The sequence below is a fragment of the Sceloporus occidentalis genome, unplaced genomic scaffold (genome assembly GCF_023333645.1).
Source record: "Sceloporus occidentalis isolate IW3139 unplaced genomic scaffold, rSceOcc1.0.p SCAF_1, whole genome shotgun sequence".
Lineage (NCBI taxonomy): Eukaryota > Metazoa > Chordata > Lepidosauria > Squamata > Phrynosomatidae > Sceloporus > Sceloporus occidentalis.
Window position 1 is genome coordinate 56,418,771 of NW_028316981.1, and position 22,255 is coordinate 56,441,025.

At 43.1% G+C, this 22,255-nt stretch overlaps 1 protein-coding gene across 1 annotated transcript in view; it reads right to left on the bottom strand.

The window, feature by feature from the left end:
• The window catches only part of COL7A1 (collagen type VII alpha 1 chain), a 198,980-nt gene that overhangs the window by 96,329 nt on the left and 80,396 nt on the right, over window positions 1–22,255 (bottom strand). The window contains exons 19-35 of the mRNA XM_089512980.1: window positions 18,339–18,464; window positions 17,169–17,315; window positions 15,729–15,854; window positions 14,780–14,923; window positions 14,554–14,679; window positions 12,694–12,840; window positions 11,067–11,192; window positions 10,838–10,984; window positions 9,026–9,145; window positions 8,397–8,543; window positions 7,166–7,302; window positions 6,395–6,521; window positions 5,967–6,110; window positions 5,311–5,480; window positions 4,728–4,763; window positions 3,397–3,423; window positions 3,242–3,286 (exon numbers count right to left, since the gene is read on the bottom strand). Coding sequence (XP_089369106.1) covers window positions 3,242–3,286; window positions 3,397–3,423; window positions 4,728–4,763; window positions 5,311–5,480; window positions 5,967–6,110; window positions 6,395–6,521; window positions 7,166–7,302; window positions 8,397–8,543; window positions 9,026–9,145; window positions 10,838–10,984; window positions 11,067–11,192; window positions 12,694–12,840; window positions 14,554–14,679; window positions 14,780–14,923; window positions 15,729–15,854; window positions 17,169–17,315; window positions 18,339–18,464 — 2,042 coding nt within the window. The remainder of the gene's footprint in view (window positions 1–3,241; window positions 3,287–3,396; window positions 3,424–4,727; window positions 4,764–5,310; window positions 5,481–5,966; window positions 6,111–6,394; window positions 6,522–7,165; window positions 7,303–8,396; window positions 8,544–9,025; window positions 9,146–10,837; window positions 10,985–11,066; window positions 11,193–12,693; window positions 12,841–14,553; window positions 14,680–14,779; window positions 14,924–15,728; window positions 15,855–17,168; window positions 17,316–18,338; window positions 18,465–22,255) is intronic.

Here is a 22,255-nt window from a genome sequence, read left to right on the forward strand (position 1 = left end):
TAGCAAGAAAAGGATTTGTGCTGCTCCCCTTGAATTTGGGTTGGAAAAAACCAGCGCAAGTGTGAATGACCCCCTTTTAAACCAGTTTGCAAATTGGTTTATAATGTAGTATGAACAACTCCTCTGTTTGTCCTTATAAAGTACTCACTGAGATTTAAAGATATTATCCTGTGTTTACACAATTTAGCTTCAAACAAAGGTGTGCTAAAGCAGGATGGCAATTTCTATCTCTGTCTGCCCTATGTGAAAACATTGCTGTCATGAATTGCCAGACAGTGTTGCACATCTACATGTGGAGACAAATGTACTTTTCAAGAGAGCAATTTTGGGGTTTTTGAAGCTGCAGCAAACATTCTCCCTGGAACCAGCCATTACCTATATAGCCTGTGGAATGAAAGCAGCCCCATTGCTTTGGGTGGGCTGTCACCTTTATTTTTGCTGTGCAATTTTTCTGAATAACATGTGGCTAGTTGTGAGCCTGAGAGCCAGGACTGTCCTTATTTTCTGCTTATTTATAAGTCATTCTGGGAAGCCTTTTGGCTAAATAATGAGGTAAAATGCCTAAAATGGTTTCTAAACTCCTGCCCCCCACTGTTTGTTTAAGCATTTAAATCAGCAGTGACAAAGGAGAAGGGACTTCATAGTTAACACAAAGCCCAGCTAATCAGGCTCCACACAGTCCAACTCTAAGAAGGAGGCAATTTCTTCATGACTGGGACAAACATCTGTCAACTGGTACTATGGAAAACTGTCTTTTGCCTCCAAAACAGAATAGCTCCCCAGGAACATTATCCTCTGAAGATGATTAAGCACATATCAAATACATAGTGAGTGCCCTTGCATAAAAGGAATATCACTGAAGTGATGTACCTATGGCCTCATTATATCCAGGTTAAATACAGCCAAAGTTCTAGGCAATGTTCACATTTTACATGGTTTACATTTTAAAATATTCCCAGTTATGGAATAACTGGGGAAGGGAAACTCAAAATAATTTCTGCTTCTTTTCAGCACTTTGGATAGTTTCAGCACTTTGGATGGCGAACCTACGGCACGTGTGCCACGGGTGGCACGCAACATCATTTCGCTAGGCATGGGGCGAGGGAGAAGGCGGAATGGGCACGTGCGTGCCCGTTCCACCTCCTCCCTGCCATTTTCGGGCCTCCCGCTGTCTCTCTGAGACAGCAGGAAGCCAGAAAATGGTGCCTGGGAGAAGGAGACAGAGGCGCACGCATCTGGCTCCTCCTCCCACCCCTCTTCCCTCCCGGCTCCCCTTCCCTCTGCGTGAAAGGGCTCCATGGAGCCCTTTCGCACGGAGTGAAGGCCGAAGGGAAGGGGGCTGGGACGCTTGCCCAGCCTCCTTCTCCTCGGCTTCCCTTCCCTCCGCGTGAAAGGGCTCCATGGACCCCTTTTGCACGGAAGGAAGGCCAAAGGGAAGGGGGCTGGGACGCGTGCCCAACCTCCTTCTCCTCGGCTTCCCTTCGCTCCGCATGAAAGGGCTCCATGGAGCCCTTACCTGCGGAGCAAATGCCAAAGAGAAGGAGGCTGGGACGTGTGCCCAGCCTCCTTCTCCTTGGCTTCCCTTCCCTCTGTGGGAAAGGGCTCCATGGAGCCCTTTCGCGTGGAGGATAGGGCTGAGGAAGAAAGGGTGGACGGCCTCCTGCTGCTCCTCCTGTCCTCGGGGCTTCACTTGGCCTGAGGTGTCCTCCTTTGGAGGACACCTCCGGCCGGGCGAAGCCCCGAGGAGAGGAGCAGGGGCCGCCAGCTTCCTCCTCCTCCTCCTCCCTGCGGGGCTTCGGCAGACCTGAGGTGTCCTTCAGAGGACACCTCAGGCCTGGCGAAGCTCTGAAGAAAGGAGCAGGGGCCGCCGGCCTCCTCCTCCTCCCCGCGGGGCTTTGGCAGACCTGAGGTGTCCTTCGGAGGACACCTCCAGCTGGGTGAAGCCCCGTGGGGGGAGGAGGGGCCGCCGGCTTCCTCCTCCTCCCTGTGGGGCTTTGGCAGACCTGAGGTGTCCTTCGGAGGACACCTCAGGCCTGGTGAAGCCCCGAGGAAAGGAGCAGGGGACGCGTGCCTTTTGCTCCTGCCCCTCATGGGCCTTACTGGTCCCCAGCTGTCTCTGATAGACAGCTGGAGGCCAAGGAAGGGCAAGGAGGAGCTGGTGCGCCTGTCACCCCCCTCCCTCAATCCCCCCCGACTTCTACCTGTCTCTCAGAGACAGCTGGAGGCCAGGAAAGGGCACAGGGAAAGTCCCACCCCTGGAGCGTGGAAGCTCTGCCAACAGCATGTGGCTCCGCCCCAGAGGGTGGAAGCTCCACCCCAGCACGCGGCTCCGCCCCCAGCACGGAGAACCAAAAAGGTTTGCCATCACTGGGATTGTTCCTGAAATACTGGAAATAGATTTTGTAACAACTCAACACAGATTCACCATCCTGAAACAACAGAAGCACCAGCCACCTCTTAGCTCAGGAGTATTAATACTATCCTGCTTATTAAATAGGCAACAGTTTCCCAATCAAATGAGGGCTGCCCTGTGACAACCTGAACTTAAAATACTTCCTCATGGGAGAAAGAGGTCAATTCACAAATGTGCCTAAAAAAAAGCTCAACTTGGAAAGAGATTCCTACAGCCATTTTCCTCTAAGCTGTTTATTACAGGCATTACTGATTTTTATGGTAAGTATTTTATAAGTATTATTACCATCTAAAATTGTTTGAATCCTTTAAGCCCACTGTCTATAGTGCTCCACAAAGAAGCTGAGGTTAGAGAATCTAATAAGTAACAACATTAATTATAAACTTATAAACTACATAACCGACTGTAGAGGGTGATGCTTATCTCCATTACTAAGCAGAAGAGCCAGCATTGTCTGAAGACTGCTCTGGTGGTCATGTGGTCAGCATGACTGCACCCAACACTCTTACCTTCCCACTGAAGTGGTACCTATTTATCTACTTGCATTTGCATGCCTTTGAACTGCTCAGTTGGTAGAAGCTGAGACTAGTGACAGGAGCTCACCCCATCATGCAGCACTTGGGCCTCAAACTGCCCCCGATCATCAGAATTGGAGTCTTAACTACTAAGCCACTGCATCTCAATAACCTGTCTAAAAAGTACTGACAAAGTCTTCCACATGTGAGTACAAATACAATGGCTCTAATCAAAGCAATGGGGTGTATCAAGCAAAATAAATTCTATTCCAACCCACAGTGCTCAGGGATCTGAAAGAAGAGCTGACATTACCGGATTTCCAGGAGTTCCGGGAAGTCCCATGCGTCCTTTCTGTCCCTGAAAAAAATGACCAGAGAGATTAACGGTCTTTCCACTGCAGCATTCCACAACAGCCCTGAAGGAATGCCATCTGAAATCTTCTTCCTCCTTAAATCTCAGATACTCACAATCTCACCAGGCTCGCCTTTTTCACCCTGTAGGAGAACAAGAGAATAATTTGATGATAGCTTTATGAAAAGAAAAAGCTACACAACATCAGTAATATAAGGGAAGTTTATCATTAAAAAAATCAAAACAAGTAATTTTAAAGGTAGCTTTGGGTTTGGGAGATTTCTTGCAATAGGTAAAAAAAGTCAACCAGGCATGACAAGAAAGGGTCAGTTCTCTTGTAACTCATATCTCCCATTGACTCCAACTGGTTCTTATATAGGGACATTTACATAACCTTCTCTCACACTGAAGGAAGACATTAGTGGGACTATATAAACTAGCCTCAACTCTAGCCATTGATGTGCATTGTGGGCAAATCAATTGCTACCAAGATCTTCAGTGAAAGCTCCTTACAATTTGGCTGGGCATAGAAAAGGCTCTGTGTGGGTAATGTATCTATGTAGGGGGATATGGTACTGTGATTGATCCAGGTCCTGCCTTCTCATGGAAGAACTACATGTATAAGTATATAGGTGTGTAAGCATATGCATAGTGAAGTCGACGGCTTTCATTGCCAGCATCCATAGTGTTTTGTGGGGTTTTTTGGGCGATGTGGCCATGTTCTAGAAGAGTTTATTCCTAACATTTTGCCAACATCTGTGGTTGGCATCTTCAGAGAATGAAGATGCCAGCCACAGATACTGGCAAAATGTCAGGAATAAACTCTTCTGGAACGTGGCCACACAGCCTGAAAAACCCACAAAAAACTATATACACAGTGTTCTTTCTCACACATCCTGGATGCTCAGATGATGGGGGAAGGCAGAAATGGACTGGAATGGCTCATAACCCTTTCATACGTTCTTTTGACATGGAATATATCATGCACATCTCTTAAGAGTCTGAACTCTGGAGTTCTCTTCCAGTGTTTGAAACATGAATCTAAAATATAAGCCTAAAAAAGCTACCAGCAATTTCCCCAGCAATTAAACTGATTCAGTTTCTGCCAGTTTTCACATCACAAAGACATTATGATTGCATCCATTTTCTAGTCATGTTCAAATGCTCGAGCATTTAAAGTGGGGAGAAATTTTGATAAGCAAAAACATTTCCTTTCATAATGTCCCAATGCAACCTTTCTAACCTGGCACCCTCGATTTGTGTTAAGCATGCCTCTATCATCCCCAGTCAGAATGACTAGGGTATGATGGAAGTTTTGGCCAACCATATCTGTAGGGCTCCAAGTAAGCAAAGACTGGCCTGAGGGAATAGCTGTTATTCTTGGGGGGGGGGGGGGACCACTTATTTTTATGTAGTTTTACAGTAGAGGTAGATGCCAGTGACTTACCCTGGGACACTGTACTGTACATGGCTCTGGTCTAGGCTGAGAGGGGAAAAGAGAACAAAAAGTCACCATTAAAATAGCTACAATGCTGCTATCCAAGCCTTCAACATTGTGCAATCTACATTGGGAGCCACAGCTATGTGCCAAATGGCAATTTATTACAGTGCTTGTGTAACCACTGGGTAAGCTAATTGTTTGTAATATTGTGCCAAGAAGTGAGGAGAATTTACCACATGCCTGCATGTGAATAGAAATCTAATGGAGCAGGAAAGTGACCAAAAGTTCTTTTCACTAGGATGTGACAGATGACTGCCTTTCCAAGTGGTCATGTGTGCTTATTATATATCATTCCCACTGGATGCCTATATGTTTTCATCCTATGCTTATGAAAAATTCAGGCCAGTTTAAATTAGAGAAACAACTGTCTATTTACCCTTCATAATACTTCCTGTTGCACAAGTGCTATTAAATGCATGGAGCATGTACTCTTCCACAACCAGTGCTTCATTCATTTTCCTCCACTGCTTGACTCCATTTTAAAAAATAATGACAATGACTTTCATGCACCCCACAAGCAAACCCTTACCCCTTCTGTGACTGATAACCTGCAGAGGGCACTGGCAAGCCCCTCTTCCACCTCTGGCAAACTCTTTGAGTCTCTCACAAAGAAAACATTGCGTGGATCTTCACTGGTTACCAGCTGGCGCAGCTGCTCACGATTGGCCCCATCCATGCCCACTGCCAGCACCTGGATCCCTGCAAAGGGCAGAGGAAGCAAATAAATGGAAGGGTTTTATGTGGAGAACTCTCTGATAATGGACCATGACAAATGACGGGAAAATACTCATGATATGGGCAGCTCAGCTCAGTTTTTCAAAGGCAAGCGTCAGCCAGAGCTGCTCAATAAGCATTGTTTAGCCAGTATGCATTCTTTCGGCTTCCAACAAGCCAAAAAGGTGGACAACTGGTAATGTTCCCAGCCCACTTAAGGTCACAGTGTATTTGGTTTGATGCTTTGATACCTCCTGGCTCAACAAATCTACAACGCTATATAAATATAATAATAATAATAATAATAATAATAATAGCAAAGACATAAATAAAACGGAAGCAGAGGCATTATGGAGGCAGCCACCAACTAGCACTTAAGGTAGGCCCTTCACATTGTTGCAAAATGCACACAAGTGATGCCCTGTCTTCTTTTTTCTTTTCCCCACTCTGGATTCCAGTGGCTTGTCTCACCTGCAGCCTTAACCTCTCTAGATGGTCCAATGGCATCATCACCAGATGGCCCATCTGTCATTATCACCAGGGTTCCTGGTACACCAGTTCTGCGCCCTGCACTTGGACTGAGCATGTAGTTCTTGGCAAAATTAATAGCTGCTCCTGTATAGCACAAATGAAGTACAAATACATATTCAGAGAAACAGAAGTATATATAAAATTATCAAGAGAACTACTACCATAGCAGCAGCATTTATGAGCTAGTACATTGCTCACTTTAGGCCTTATTATAGCCTCTGACCGGCCAGTTCCATGATCACATGGCAGGTTTCAATGGGAAGAATGGCCTTCCATGTCCTTACAATTACCCCACCCCCACCCCAGTAATTCCCTTCCTATTCCTCAAACAAATCTAACCAGTCTCCCCCTGGTCAGAGCCTCCTTACCAACAGCATTGCCACTTGGCTCCTCATAGCGTAAAGAGCGGATATTCTGCAGGACAGTTGCTAAGTCACTAGAGCGGTTGAGCAGAAGAAATGGGAGGCCTCTGTAGCTGTAAACCACAATGCCTACCTGAGGAAACAGACCAAATCTGCTACAGTGGCCCCTTGGTTATCTGCTGGGGTTTGGTTCCAGCCCCCCCTCCCCCATGGAAACCAAAGTTCATGGATACTCAAGTACCACGGTATACAATGGCATAATGAAATGGCGTCTCTAATATAAAAAAGCAAAATCAAGGTTTGCATTTTATATGTTTTTTGACTATTTTAAATCTGTGGATGGTTGAATCTGTGGAAAAGGAATCCATGGATACAGAGGGCCAACTGTATATGAAAAAGGAAGCTACATGTGAGGAAGAGTGGAAGCAAGACAGGAAGTATGTGAGGGAAAGATTTCATCTTTCTGATACAGAGAAACTTGGGTACAGGGCATCCATCAGCACAGGGCACAATCAAGTGATCACTTGAAGCACGACAACATAGAAGGTACACAAAGTAAAAGTCAGTTTTGTTAGTAGTTTGCTTTGCTATCTCATATGTTTTCACCTCACTACCATGAGCCTAATAAAATGAGTGTTTGCACTGGGGATGTGAATATTTCCAGAAATTACATGGGAAAAATTTTGTAAAGTGGAGCAGCTTTGGTGTGGCTATTGTAGAAGTGGCTATACACACAGCACTTGCAAACTAGGGCATATTCCAAAGGTCATTTGTTACCTGGTGGGCTCCAGGGCCCAGTTGGCCCAGTGAAGATACAGTGTTGGACAAAAAGCTTCTCACAGCCTCTGCATTGTAGGCAGTGTCTCGAGTTGTATGTACAAGAAAAACAATGTCACTGCGGCCATCTCGACAAACTGTAGAAAGAATAAAAATAAGTTGGGATGAGAGGTGCAATGGGTCAGTTGTAGAACAAAACATGTCCCCTCAAGAGCAGGGTATAAATAAATTATTATTATTATTATTATTATTATTATTATTATTATTTGAAATATAGACAAATGATGAAAAACTCCGCCTTCATATGTCTCTACTTCTGACACTATCAAAATGAATCTGATTTAGAGTTTTGAAGGCAAAGGTCCAGCTGAAACTACCTGACAAAAAACAAAAGCAACATGGCTCCACATGCTCTCCTTGGCAATGGGTAGGAAATGGAGGAAGAAAGCAATCCCAGTCCACATATGTGTCATGCCCAGCCTGGAGGATGGCTTGGAGGACTCAGAGGATGAGCTAGAGCCCCTGGGACCTGAACCTGTAATGGAGGAGCCAGAGCCCCTGGGGCTTGAACCTGTAACGGAGGAGCCAGAGGCTGGCCCTAGTTCTGCTGGAGCAGAGTCTATGGCCCCTCCAGAGATTCAGCAGTCAAGTTTGCCTGGTGCCGAGGCTGTGGACACGGAGGAGGATCTGGGCAGTGTGCCTACCTTCAATGAGCGTCGAGCAGAAAGAGAGGGACATCGAAGATCTCGGAGGCTTTATCAGAAGCGTCTTTGTAATCAGACACAGCTGAAGGCCGTCTCCTTGCCTTCTTAAGCACCTAGAGCATGTGTGGTTCTTTGCCAGTGGATATCTGACTCTTTTAGAGGAAAGACTCTGTCTCTGGCTCCTTTGGCTTCTTGTCTTGACTACCCGGAAACCTTGACCTTGGACTGCTTTATCGACCTGCCTATCTGTTGCCCTGAACCTCGGACCGTCTGACAATTCTCTTGGTAATCCCTTTTGGTAGAACTACTGTGAATCTCCAGGACTGTGTAGCTTACACTGACTTTGCTGTGCTGGGAGGGGGTTTGTTTGTTTGGGAACTAGCTGCCTTATCAGCCCTTTGGCTGCTTTCCCGGACAATATGTCACACATCTCAAGTCCAAGATAACTGACATGGAAGATGATTCATAGAGACCCTGGGCACTAAAACAAGAAGGGCTTCATATCTATCACCCAAACAAAACCTTACCTGTACGGTCAGTAAGAGAAGTCTCAGGACCTGTAATGCTCCCAAACAGTGGGCGGATAGTAAAGGTGTATCTCTCACCCAAGCGCAGCCCAGATACTTGGTGGGATGTTGCTGACCCAGGCAGTGTTCTTTGTGCTTCTCTCCCATCTGAAACAAAGGAGGAACATGAGTAGTGCACACAAATTGTGTGGTGAGCAGAGATACACCATATGGTACTGTATTTTACCTTATACAGCAACATCCACCTCTTCTTGCCAAACTGCTAAGAAGACTGGACTAGAACTTTGATTCATATTCTCACTAACCCATGGCAAATTCTCTGAGTGTTCTTGCCCAGTTACTATCTTCCAGCCTAATCTACTGCACAGGTTGTTTTGAGGATACCATGGTGGTGATGGGAGGGAGAACTATGCATGCTGCCCTGGGTAACATAGAGTACAGATGAAATATGCAATGTTGGCAAACAAAATGAGGCCTGCCCTTCCAAACTGAAGACTGCCTTTCTTCAGCCGTTTCTTCATTTGTACAGGAGCTGGGTTTCAAGGGACTATGGCACACTTACAATACATCCTCTGCCAAATCCCCAGTGCCCCATCTTGGTCATTCTACATCGGTTACAGGCCTGTTACCTCTTAAAGACTTCCATATGAGGAGATAGCCAGAGACCCCAGGAACTGGAGTCCAGGTCAATGTCACAGAATCCTTTTGAGTGTCTGTCACCTGGAAATTGGTCACACGGCCTGCAGCAGCTGGGGGAAAAAAAGGAAAAGGGGAAATGGATCTTTTGGTTTTTGAGATTAAAGGCTTAATTCTGTCTTCACCTAAAGAAGCAGCTGGGAGCTGATATTCATGACCACTGCTAATCATTGCAATTGATCCTCCCTGGCTTTACTAACTCTCCTGAAAGGCATTTAGAAGCCCATGCGCAATGAGGGTAATCAGCAGGAGTCATAAGTACTGAATTATACAAGTGTAAGTGGGAAAATGGTTTCATTACAAAGATGTTTATACACCAGCATGGACAGAATAACAGCAACAGACACACAGCTGGCTCCTTATACTTTATTAAAGGCATACATCACAACTTGAGCACCATACTCTATAAAGACAAACCAGACATATGACAAATAAGTAATAACATATAAACAATGCTGTAGGTGGACATATAACATCTAATTGTAAACACAGATGTAAAAATAATATTTCTTTAGAAATGGAGTTGAAAAACAGAAAATGGAATAAACTCTTATGGGTGGCGGGATGAAAAACCCATAAAGCAAATGCCCTGTAACAACAGCATAGAAATATATGTTATCATCGCATGTCAGGGTAAATTATAGCTCCTCTAATTTACCTCTCTGGAGGTAAGCATACCTCCAGGGGTAATCAAGACAGCAAAACACTAACCCAAGCTTTCCTCTCCCAAGAAATGCATTTTGCTGCTTTCACCAGCAGAAGGCAACCTTACTCCAAGCATGGCTTAGCCCAGTGGTCCCCAAATATTGCCCTTTAAGAGATTTTGGACCTCAGCTCCCAGAATCCTCAGCCATGTTGACCAATATTCTGGAATTCTGGGAGCTGAAGTCCAAAATCCCTTAAAGAGCACAGTTTGGGGACTACTGGCCTAGTTTGAGGCAATCCACAGATGAGAGGGTTTTTAAAAAACATTTTGATGCAAATTTATCCAATTTGCATCTCCAACCTTATATAGGAACCAGAATTCACTGTTCTTCTTGTTCATCATGTAAAGCATACATTCTAATGTTTATATTAGGGAAAGCTGGACCCCCCCCCCCACACACACACTATATATGGCGCGTGTGTGTGTAAGAATGGGTACATTTGAAAAAGAACAAAAATTCACATATTAGGAGATATAAGCATGGAGACAGAATACACATATTTGCACTGGCTTTTAAAAGAAAAAATTCATATGGAAACAGGATAGAATAAACTTAATGGTCCATGGGATGACACTAGTAGAAACTGGAGAGTCACATTGGTTTCTGACTCTGCTTTATAAAACAGAAATGTATATTCTCTGCATGAACAGTTGACACTCAAGGCCCTTTGATCATAATTGAGCTTTATGTCTGGGATAACCAGGTCTATCTTAGGGCCAGTACATACCGGTGGGAAGTGGCGTGGCGTCAGTGATACTAAGGGTCGGGAGCATGCAGCAACCACACACTCCCAAGCCCTAGTTTGTGTGGACGGCGCCATCGTTACATGGCACTGTCCACAGAGCACGCATATTGATTACATCACACATGCACCATGTCCAAACAGCGTGGCACGTGCGTGACGTAACACTCATGCTGCAAGGCAGAAATGGCACCTTGGCATTGTCACAGCAACGATCCGGAGAAGAAAGGGACTCTGGCCGTGCCTTTCTTCTCATCTGTACCGGGCCTTCGATAAGGTGGATAGGACTGAGATACCTGTATTGGCAACAATAGACACAGCTTCACTCTCCCTGTTGCCTGTGAAGCTTGTGATACGAATTTCGTATTGCCCTCCTGGCTGCAAATCTTCAATGTTGTATGTGTTGATGTTGGCTGGCAGCAGCTGGCTATTCTCTGGTCCACCTGCACCATGTGAGAAAAGCAGTTAATTTCCTGTGTGTTTGGCATCAGTGAAAGACAAGGAGGAGATCTGAGAGAGACTCACCACTGGCTAGTCTCCAGGTAAGCCGATAGCCTGTGCTACCAGGTGCTGGGCTCCATTCTATTCGGATACGTCTTCCTGAAGAATCAATCACACGTAGATTCCCAACTGGCTGAACTGGGACTGTTGCTAAAAGAAAAACTGAAAGGATTAGCAAAGGACAAGAGCACAGGACACTTGATCATGACTCGGTAGGAGAAAGCACTGCAGAAAAACATTCCTCTGAAGTAACCTGGATGAAGAGCATGAACTTTGCTGAGGATGATTAAGAAGACATCTAGATTCATCCCATAAGGCACTTCAGAAGCATGTTTGGACTCTTAATACCTTGAGCATATGTGATTTCATTGATGTGAGTAGTCCCCTCATTGATGCAGCTTGCAACTACTTCATGCCAACATTGTGCTCACAGTTTCTGTCTCCTACTTTGTTGCCTGGTGGTTAATCTCTTCTCAATAATTAGATAGGCTGGTCCAGTGCTCAGAGGTTACATTATGCTGGCATAATGGCCTTTACTCTGTTCTCATCCTTCTTGATCTGTCTGCAGCCTTTGACACCGTTGATCACTCTCTTCTAGTTAATATACTTTCTGACCTTGGGTTCTCAGACTCTGTTCTTGACTGGTTTAGATCTTACTTGTCTGGCAGATCTTTCACAGTGGTTGCTGGCGGTCAGACTTCTTCTCCTGTTCCCTTATCTGTTGGAGTTCCCCAGGGCTCTGTTCTGGGTCCCCTTCTGTTTTCTCTCTACACACTGTCCTTAGGAAAACTCATTAGCTCTTTTGGCTTTTCCTACCATCTGTATGCCGATGACACCCAGCTGTATCTTTCCGCCCCTGACCTTTCTCCAAGGCTTGAACAGCAAGTTTCGTCTTGCCTCACAGCTGTCTCGCAGTGGATGCGCCTTCAGTGTTTGAAGCTCAACATGTTCAAGACGGAGCTTCTTGTCTTTCCTCCTAAGCCCACCCTTCAACTCTCCTTTTCTGTCTCTGTGAACAACACTTCGATTCAACCAGTCCAGCAAGCCCGCAGTCTTGGTTTTATCTTTGACTCTTCTCTGTCGTGTATCCCTCAGATCCAGACCACAGCCAAGGCTTGTAGATTCTTTTTGTACAATATTTTGTACAATATTGCCAAAATCCGACCATATCTCTCCACCTTTTTATTTTGAGCCACTTTGGTTAACTGTCCATATTTAAAGCTTTCAGCCTGTAAGCTCCTGCATAGAACTAACACTTGGGAGAGCTTCTCCTCCCTCTCCCCTCACCCAAAAAAGCAGTGAACTGCCCTTAACAGCACTGGGCTAAGCAGTATTGTATAAGCTCAAAGTTCAGTTCACCTGCCTATGACATTGACTGGTAGCCTCAGAAAAACCATAAACTCTCAGCCTCTCAGAACTTAAAAACACAGCTGTTTTTTTTTTTGTTTTTTTTGAGACTATAACTCTAAGAGTCCCCAGCATAGCCAATGGAATTTGGGGATTGCAGACCACAAACATCACTTTTCTGCACTCCCCAACTCTGCCCACCCCAGCTTAAAGATTTGAGGTTGAAAAACCATCCAAGAGCTCCTTGGAAAAAGGGGTGGAATATAGATGGGACACATAACAGATATAAATATATTTATCTTACGTGTGGTGACAATGATGGACACAGGGTCTCCTTCACGGTTGCCAATCAGTGCTGTGACCTTCACTGTGTAGCTAACTCCTCCTTCCAGGTTAAGCAAGTCAAAAGAATTGGTGTTTCCCGAGACCAATTCAGTGTTTTCAGGTCCACCTTCAAAAGAAGAAATTGTTACCTTTCAAGTTTAAAAAGATACCTATATAGACTCCCCCCAGGTACAGAGGAAAAGTGTCAATGTTGATCATACTAACAGGCAACACTATATGGCTAACATTGAAAGATGGTCCTTGTCCTATTGATTCCTAAAAAAATAAAATGTCAGTTGGAAAGCATCCAAGAATAGCATTAAAATAGGCCAACCCTCAGTTTTCTCACTCTTTTGAAGGAGTTTTGCCTAGAAGGAAAGTAATTACATTCTAATTCTAGTTACAACTAAAACGAAATCTCACAGTTCATACACACTGACAAAAATGCTTCTGAAATTTACATTTGAGGAAATCTTTATCAAAATCAAATTTATAATGAAATTGTTTAACTATGCCCTTCTTAAGACAAATTCAATGGCTTCATATTGATTTCTCCTTCTCTAAAATTCTTAATTCCAATAACATTGAAAATGAGTAACAATGAAATTGTGTAAATTATAAAAATACAAATATTATTTTTTGCAAGTTAGAGTTCAAGTTTATTTGCTTAAGAATACCCCTGTGCCACTTCCTAAATTCATTTCAGTTCTACCTTTCCTTCTTTTCAGACTGGAACAAGTAGTTCAAACAGGGCAAAGGTTATATACATCTATCATTAACAGAGGAACCCTACTAATAGTGTTGGAGAGCTCCAACAAAGCTCTAACCTCTGAAAAATCCAACACTTACTAATATGAAAGGACATTTCCACTTTGCCACTACTCCTGATGATATATTTTAAATGTTTATTATTGTTTTTCCATGATTGTGAAATGGAAGGCACTCGTCGTATATGAAGGCTGGGAGGATTATACACAGACCCTCTGGGAATGCCCTTTGGCCCTGACATGCTTTCTTTCCTACTCCTCTGAGGTACCAGAAAGAACCGCCATAGCAGCTTGGAGGGGCCACGTGAAATCCGATCTCCTTCTCAACTCTTGTTTGGGGGGCAAAATTTGGTTCAGGACTTGGTTAGAGACTATGCCAGCAGCTACCCGCTCTCTGAAGCTCTAGCCTGTTTGTTGAGCTCAGCAGTCAGAAGCATGGAGGAGAGGAAAACAGATCTTCTCAGTGGGCATTTTGTGAGATGGTTTGAAGGACAAGTCCAGAGTGCCATGATGCTGCCAGTATATCACAGCAGAATGTGGATGGTGAAGGAGCTCCTGCACTATGTTTTTTCCCTCTTGAGTATGTGGGAAGCTATACTTGCAACAAATGCAATTTGGAAAAAAGAAACAAAAAGAGTGCAACTCCAGAGAATGCTTTATGGACTTAGATTTCTTAGATGTCTATGTGGTAATACACAGAGCACAGAAAATTAACATGTTTTGGAATTCATTGTCACCACTATGCTATCTTTCTTTTCATCTAATTCCAAAGAAGGTGTTTCTGTGCTAACCCAGTGTCTGCTGTTGAAAAGGAAACAAGGATTCAACCTATGGATATGGGTACATGTCCCATGAAATCTCAGGAATGAAGCTTTGCTGTTCTGGATTAAATTAGTTTATAGATTGTAAACCACTTAGAGAGTGCTGGGTACACTGATAAGTGGTATCGAAATGTATGTGCTATTGCTATTGCCTTACAGACCAAATGGCAGTCATAAGGGTTTTCCAGCAGCTTAATCATTTCAAGTTTCATAGAAAGACAAATAAGTAGTAAAGTGAGACAGCTATTTTACCATCACGCCGGCTCCACACCACTCTGTACGCTGTAGCCCCAGGCACACCAACCCACGTGACTCGTATGACATTGTTCCTGGATTCAAGGACTCTAAGGCTGGTGACCATACCCACTTGACCAGAAGCTGCAATACAAAGGGCAGAAAAAAACCATTAAGAATGGTGCTGTCCAGATTGTGCTTCAGTGGGCCAAGTCATGAGCAGTGCCTAGTAGAGTGGTCTCACCTGTTGTAGCTGTAGTGGTGATTGGATTCCCTTCTCTGCTGCCAACCAAGGCTGAGACCCCAATGATATAGACCACTCCAGGCCTCAGACCCTCAATAGTGTAGGAGTTTATATCAGCAGGCAGGACTCGTGAGATCTCTTGGCCTAGGGATGAGGGAAGAAAGGAGCACAGCAAGTTGGAAACAATAGGCTTCACAATCAGGGATGAAAGCAGAAAGAGCAGTAACAGCAAAGATTTTTGTACAGCTTATAGCTACCAGGGAGTAGCTCTGTATAGCTCTTTTTGCCACATGTACCAGGTGAGAGTCCAAAGGCTGTATGTCCAATCAACTAACTGCTTCAATGCATACTACAAAATTATTCTATGCACGTAAATGATTGTGCCCTTCTGAGACACAAATTATCATAAGAGCAACAAAATATTGTACAACACTGAGTCTTCCTAGCATAACAGGGAGGAGACATTTCTGTCCAAAGAAATGCAAGAGACAAACCGGGCATGCGAATAACAACAGGATGTGCATTTGGGGGAGGAACACACTGCATGCAACATCCCCAGGGAATGGAGACAAATTGCTTTCTTCCAAACCACAGAGTTTTCTTTACTGGGGAGCACATGAATCATACTGCTAACAGACTCAACAATACATTATGAGTCAAATTACTACAAAATGTGGGCGGTTGATTAGTAATTAGTTTACTACTCCACAGATTTTATTAGCTACATTTAAGAAACACAAACTGTAACATTAGAAGACTGGAAACATATGATATAGCCTAATTTTCTGATGATTGTGAATATGCAAACTTTTAGAAAATGAAAAAGGAGGGGAGAAAAATAAGTATATAGGAAAACATGACCCCACTAATCTAGTCTTGCATCTCACTCCCCTTCCCATTAGCCCACACCACAACAAAGAGAAGGATCTGTGACAGACAAAAATCTTACCATCTCTTGGCCGCCATGTCACCTTATAGCCTGTTGCGCCAGCAACTGGATTCCATGTCACTCGCAGTTGATTGGGTCCTACTGCAGTTGCCTCCACGTTGGTGATGGGGCCCACAGATGCAGGTTCTAGAATAGGTGACATTGGGAGTGATGGCAATTAAAAAAAAAGATTAAAAACACAGAAATCATTATTTTCATAAAACACAGGTGTTATATTGACCCAATTATGTTCTAATTTTGAAAAACTGAGTGCTTGATATATATTATTTCTGTAGAAGGTAAAGAAATACTATTACTTGCATAATGTCGATAGAGAGCTGAAGCTGAGGAAAACTGACCTGCTTAACATCACCGGCTAAGGAGTTTATCACATGGGGAAAATTGGAAGATTAAAAGGGGGTAGATCCCATGTTTATTGCACAAATTAAGCATTATTGCACTATTGGTTTTCACACAACGTTGCATGCAATCTGCTATTAATCTGATAAGAAAGAGACATGACCCAGCATTTGGGCATTCATGGGAAAATGTCATGAATTCATTATCACTTCATTCATGAATTCGCTTTATTTGCACAATTTATATAGTGTGAAAGCTAACCATGGTTTATTCATGGGATAATCGTTGATTTTGAGCTTGTTGATGGATTTACCATGGTTTATTGGGGTGAGTTTACCTCCAGTTCTCCTTTGTGACAGACACGCCAGCTGACAAGAGGGTTGCAGCATTTCGTGCTCTGGATTATTTCTTTTGGTATTGTTATGTTCCTTTATGCATGTGGCAGGAAATTCAGGGATGGGTTGGAGGTCATTGAAATAAATAGATAAAATGAGGATGATGAGGATGAGCACAGTGCACCCTTGGTATCCACTGGGGTTTGGTTCCAGGACCCTATCGTGGATCCCAGTGATGCAATTACTACTCATGTGCAGATGCGCAAAAGTTGCTATTTCCAAACCGTAACTGGGATATTCACACATCTGTGTGAAAACCAAATGTACGTACTACCCTCTTTACTGCATTGGTAATGTGCCTTTATCACGTTATTGTCAACTGTGCATGAAAACCATTTGTGCATTTTTGCGCTTTTGCACAAATTGTCCCTGTGTGATGAACTCCTAAGTTTATTTGCGTCTCCCATCTCAGTGCTCTCCATATGGGCAGGAAGAAACAAATTCCGAAGAATGTCTTCAGAGCACATATATGTCACCTTAGTACTGAACAGAAATCCTGGCTTTCATTGCTGAAGGGTCATCAGCAGGGTCATAACAAAACTTGTGATAATTATACTGTTAAACTACTTTAGTCAAGCCAAGCATTAGGTCTTTAACAGCCATAATACCCTTGTATACCTGAAAATGTAAAAATGGTAAGGATAAAGATACTTGTGGCCTAGGCTAGAAAGACCAAGAAGAATGAAGTCCCTCAAAAATAACATACCCACTTGGAAAGTAAGGGTGGCTGGTGTGCTCTCTTGGCTGTCTGACAGTGTTGTTATTCGCACCAGGTATGTGATGCCATCCTTCAGGTCTTGAAGTTCAAAAAAATTTTGGTCACCAGGGATTTGTCTTATCTCCTCAGAGCCATCTGTAGAAATGTGCAGAGAAAACAGAATTAGTCTCTGTCACTTTACTCAAGCTTTAATGAACATTCATCAGTATGCACACAATATTCTTGCCTCTTCAAAATAGCTGGACATAAGAAACTTCCACATCTCACAAATCTGGATTGTTTTAACCATCTTGGTATGGCTGCCAGAACAGAAGAGCAACTCTGCTCATCCTCAGTTCTTTTCCCTACGAGGCTCCAGGCCTTTTCTTCCATGCTCATAAATGTCAGTGGTCTCAAGTAGAATTGCTCTTACAGTGGCCCAGGCACTACTAATCTCCTGGTAGGATTATAGTTTTAAACTTTAAGTGGAGCTGCCCTTAAAGATGGTTTACAAGTAAGAGTTGGTGCTGAATGTTTCACCTAGCCTTCTGAGTGGGGTGACTTACCAGCATTTCTTTAAACATCTGCTAAAGGAATTGCACTAGCTGACTATTTGTAATTGAGCCAGGTTTAGGGTATTGTTGTTAATAAATAAAATACTAAACAATATGGGATCTGGTTATCTTAGTACCTAGTTGTGCCATGTTCTTGAGATCCATTTCATAGGCATTCAGAGCTGGGCATTTAATATAGTGTCACTCACAAACAAACAAAACAAACAAGCTTCATTTACATACTGCTTCATACCACCTAAGGTAGTGTCTAAGCAGTTTACAACTGTAAGCTAACGTGCAGTACTTCCCTCCTGATATTACATATGCTCTAACAACTTAGTCTTAGGTGTACATTGAAGACATACCTATTCTTGCAATCCTTCCCAATTCAATATTTTGATCTTAAGGACCAAGTGGATACTATATATGTAAAATCATATATTCTGTATTACGTGTTTTAAAATGGCTTTAAACTGCTTCATGTGTAACTTCAGATATATCACTCATTTAAAAAAAACATCCAGCACTTAAGTGGAGTAAAGTCTAGCATTTCACTGAATAAATCCATTCTTTCATTTCAGAAATCTAGAAACCCATATGCACAAACACAAACATGAATCCTTACCTTGGGTGTTGACAATCAATAGTCTGTAAGCAGTAGCCCTGGGGATGGGAGTCCACAACAACCGGACACGGCCTGGCCCCACTGGCACCATGCGCAGGTTAGACACACTGCCTATGAATGATGGCCCTGCCACAAGGGAAGGGGAAAAAAGCCCTATAGTTACAAGAATAGCCTGGCTAAATTACAAGAAGGTCTTGAACTCTTGTGTAGGATGGGAGTTGGCAGGAACAGGGAAAGCCTGCAAGCACTTAATGGAGGAAAGAAAAGGAGTTTCATCTTGGATGGCTGACTTCTGAGTGTCGATGCCAAAATTATAGCAAAGCTAGGAAACAAATTTCCTTTGAACAGAACACTTTATTATTTTAAAAGCTTATGGCTCTGCTTAAATAACCCATCTTAGTTCATTAGAATTCAAGCCTAAACTGAGAAGCAGCTGGCTCCTACTGCAAAAATTTTGCCACCAAAGCCACAGGGTGAGTACAGTCTGGCTGCAGCTCTGGCAACCTAATTTCAAAGTCATGAGCTTTTCAACCTGGAAAAATGGCAGCCGGAGCTCACCTGGGATCCAGGCTGCAGCCAGGCTGTATTTGCTCGATGGCTTTAGCGGCAAAATCCTTGTGATAGGTCCTGGCTACCTCCTGATTTAGACTTGCATTCAGATGAGGTAAGACAAGTTATTTAAGTGGAGCGATAAGCTCCTTGGTTTTTAGTAATTTAATTAACATTTTTCCTTTATATTTATTTATTTGGATAGGTTGATACTATTTAAAATGTATTTCTTGCATTTCATTAAAAGTCCAAGCTGGCTCACTGTCTAAAATTAGTTAAATATTAATCTCAGAGTATAAGAAAACAAAATTAAAAGCAGGTTTAAAAGCCTAAAGGTATCAGAATGAGACATACAAACCAATAAGGAAGCCCCAGTTAAAAGAATCACAATGTAATTTTAAAAGATAAATCTAATTAATTAGATAAATAATTAAATAATAATAGTTAATACTGAAGCAACTGAAATATACATAATGGCTCAACAGAATGTATGTTTGGACAATGACTTCTTAGCTTAACAAGCCATGATATACTGTATATACTCCTGTACAAGTTGACCTCATGTATAAGTCAAGGGAATGTTTCAGGGTCAAAGGCCCATTACACATGGGCACCCTAGGACGGACTCAGTCCGTGCTAGGGTTAGAAAGGGGTGTCTCTTCCAGACGCCCCTAAACCTACCACGGACTGAGTCCATAACAAATGGCGGTGGCCGTTCCACATGGCCACCGCCATCTTGATGTAGTGGACGCTCTGCGTGTGCATGTCGCGCCCCGGAAGTGATGCCGTGAGTGCGTGACTAGAGCCTCGCGGCGTCTCTTCCAGGGCCCAGGAAGGAGTGCGATTTTTGCGCTCCTTCTCTGCAGCATCCGGGAACCACGCCGTTTGGCTGCTGCGGTTCCCAGACGCTGCAACTGGCAGCGGCAGCAGACCGCCGCTTCTCAGCTGTCTGTAACGGGCCAAAATCATGGATTTTGATATGACCTGTGGATAAGTCAAAGGTAAAATTTAGAGGGCTATAACAAAGGATGGAAAGGGAAAACATCCTCCTCCTTCTTCTCTGGACCTCTCCCAGCCACCTAACACCACTTCCCTGGTGCTGGAGGAGAAGTTTTAACATCGGATTGAGAGTTGAATGGGGTGTTTCTTTGATGGGAAGAGAAGGTTTTCAAATTGGATTGGGAAGTGAAAGTGGAGCTATAAGGGGTGCTTCTTTGATGAGAAGAGAACGCTTTCAGATTGGACTGGGAAGGGAAGGAAGTGGAGCTAAAAGGAGTGTTTCTCTGATGGGAAGAGAAGGCTTTCAATTCAGATTGGGAAAAACACACACACAAAAGAATTCCGGCCTTGAGGCACAAAGATTGGGGCATCCTAGGAGTGCTTGTCTCAGGACCTTTCTAACCAGTATTAGTGTATTGACCTGTATATAAGTCGACCCAGGATTTGGGGGTCAATTTTGGGGCATAAATTTCTTGACTTATAGTCGAGTATATACGGTAAAAACCCTTTTGCCATTACCTCTTCTTGCCATGGCACAAGCCTACAAAGTAGTAGAGTTGGCTCTCCTTATCCCTGGATTTTTTATCCATTTATTCAAACATCCATGGCTTGAAACTATTCAAAACTATTCCAAATAGCAAACCTTGATTTTGCCATTTTATATAAGGGACACCATTTTGCTATGCCATTGTATTTAATGGGTCTTGAGCATCCATGGATTTTGTTATCCTTGTGGGATCCTGGAACCAAACCCCAGCGGATATCAAGGACCCACTGTAAATCTTTATTTAACTGAAATCTCCCATTTTGCCCAAACTAGGAAATTGTGGTTACCAGCTTCATAACAAGTGCAGATATTATATCATGTTTTAAAATGGTTTTAATAGTCTGTTTTATTCTTCTAGTACAAGTTTACTGGTTCTGTTGAAACAGGAAGTTATGGTTAATTAGAGGCTTTCCTTTACTAATCACAGCTCTTATAAGGAATTCTTTGCCTTACGGGGGGTGGGTGGGGGTGGAGGTGGGGGTCTGGAACAGATCCCCTGTGTATGGCAAGGGTGGACTGTATTATCTTTTGAAATGGCCTAAAATGAACCTTTACAGTTTAATCATGTTAAACAATCAATACCCCAAACACTCCATGCTATTTTGTAGTGGACCTAAGTGGTAGTGGCATATTTGGGTGGGAAATATAAATAAATTCTATATTATGAATGTTTCAGTATATGTGATGTTGAAATTTAAAATGTGGTGCTTTTTTCCCGATTTCTCATTTTCAAAAGGGTTAAGATCTCTCTTCCTTTCTCTTGGTAAATGATTGATTTTTATAAATGCCCAGAAGATCTGCATTCTTCTCATGGATATATTTATAACTTAAAAGATGATGTTATTTCAAATGCTGCTAAGAATTTTAAATCAATTGGTGAAAACAAATGTTGTTCTTCGTTCCACAGCAGGCGTGGGAATTCTGCAGCCCTCCAGACCTTGAACTGCAACTCCCAGCACTTCTGGTGGTATAGCGATTAATTTATGAATGCTGGAGGTTGTAATGCTATAACATCTGGAGAGCCACATGACTCCCACCAGTTCTAAAGACCAACAGATGTATTCATATTACAGTTTTACTGGCACTTATAACTGTATTTGGTGGGTGAGTGTGGTTTCCTGGAAGAACTTGCAGAGCCCTTTTGATTAAAATGAGTAAACCAGCATCAACTTGGTTAAGTAATCATCTGCTTCTTTCCAGCAGAGAAGTGAAGTGAAGTGATTGGAAAGAATGGGTAATATCCCAGGATACTTCCATTTTCTTCATCCCAACAGTCTAGGGAGTTTATCAGACAAGGGAAATTGGAAGTATAATCCAATGGCAATCTGAACGCAACCATGGGGTTTAACGTTATTGCGTGATAGACTGCCACACACAATTTCGGGCAATGGCAAGCTATTTTCAGGCAATGGATAGTTAGTTCGAATGCAGTTCGAATTCACGTAAATTTGCTGAACTAGTGAATTCATGTGAATGCGTTCTGGCCCCATTTTCTTTTCATTCAAAATTAAGAGAAATTGCTCCCCTGTGATAAACTCCCAAGTAAAATCATTATGAGCCAGAAGCAGAGCCTGAGAAAAGGTACTTTTTTGGACCACAACTCCCCAAATCCCCCAGTCATAAAAAAGTAAGCTTCCCAAGTTCTAGCCAGAAATAAATTTCCCTCTCCTCGGACCCACAGTGTGATGATGGAATTGCCACAGGACAAAGTTCCTTTGTTCAGTTTCTTGGCTGTTTCAGCAATACTTATTTAAAATAATATGAAGCATAAATAGATGTGCAGAAGTTATGTGAGCAATACGAATACATTTCAGCAATTTTA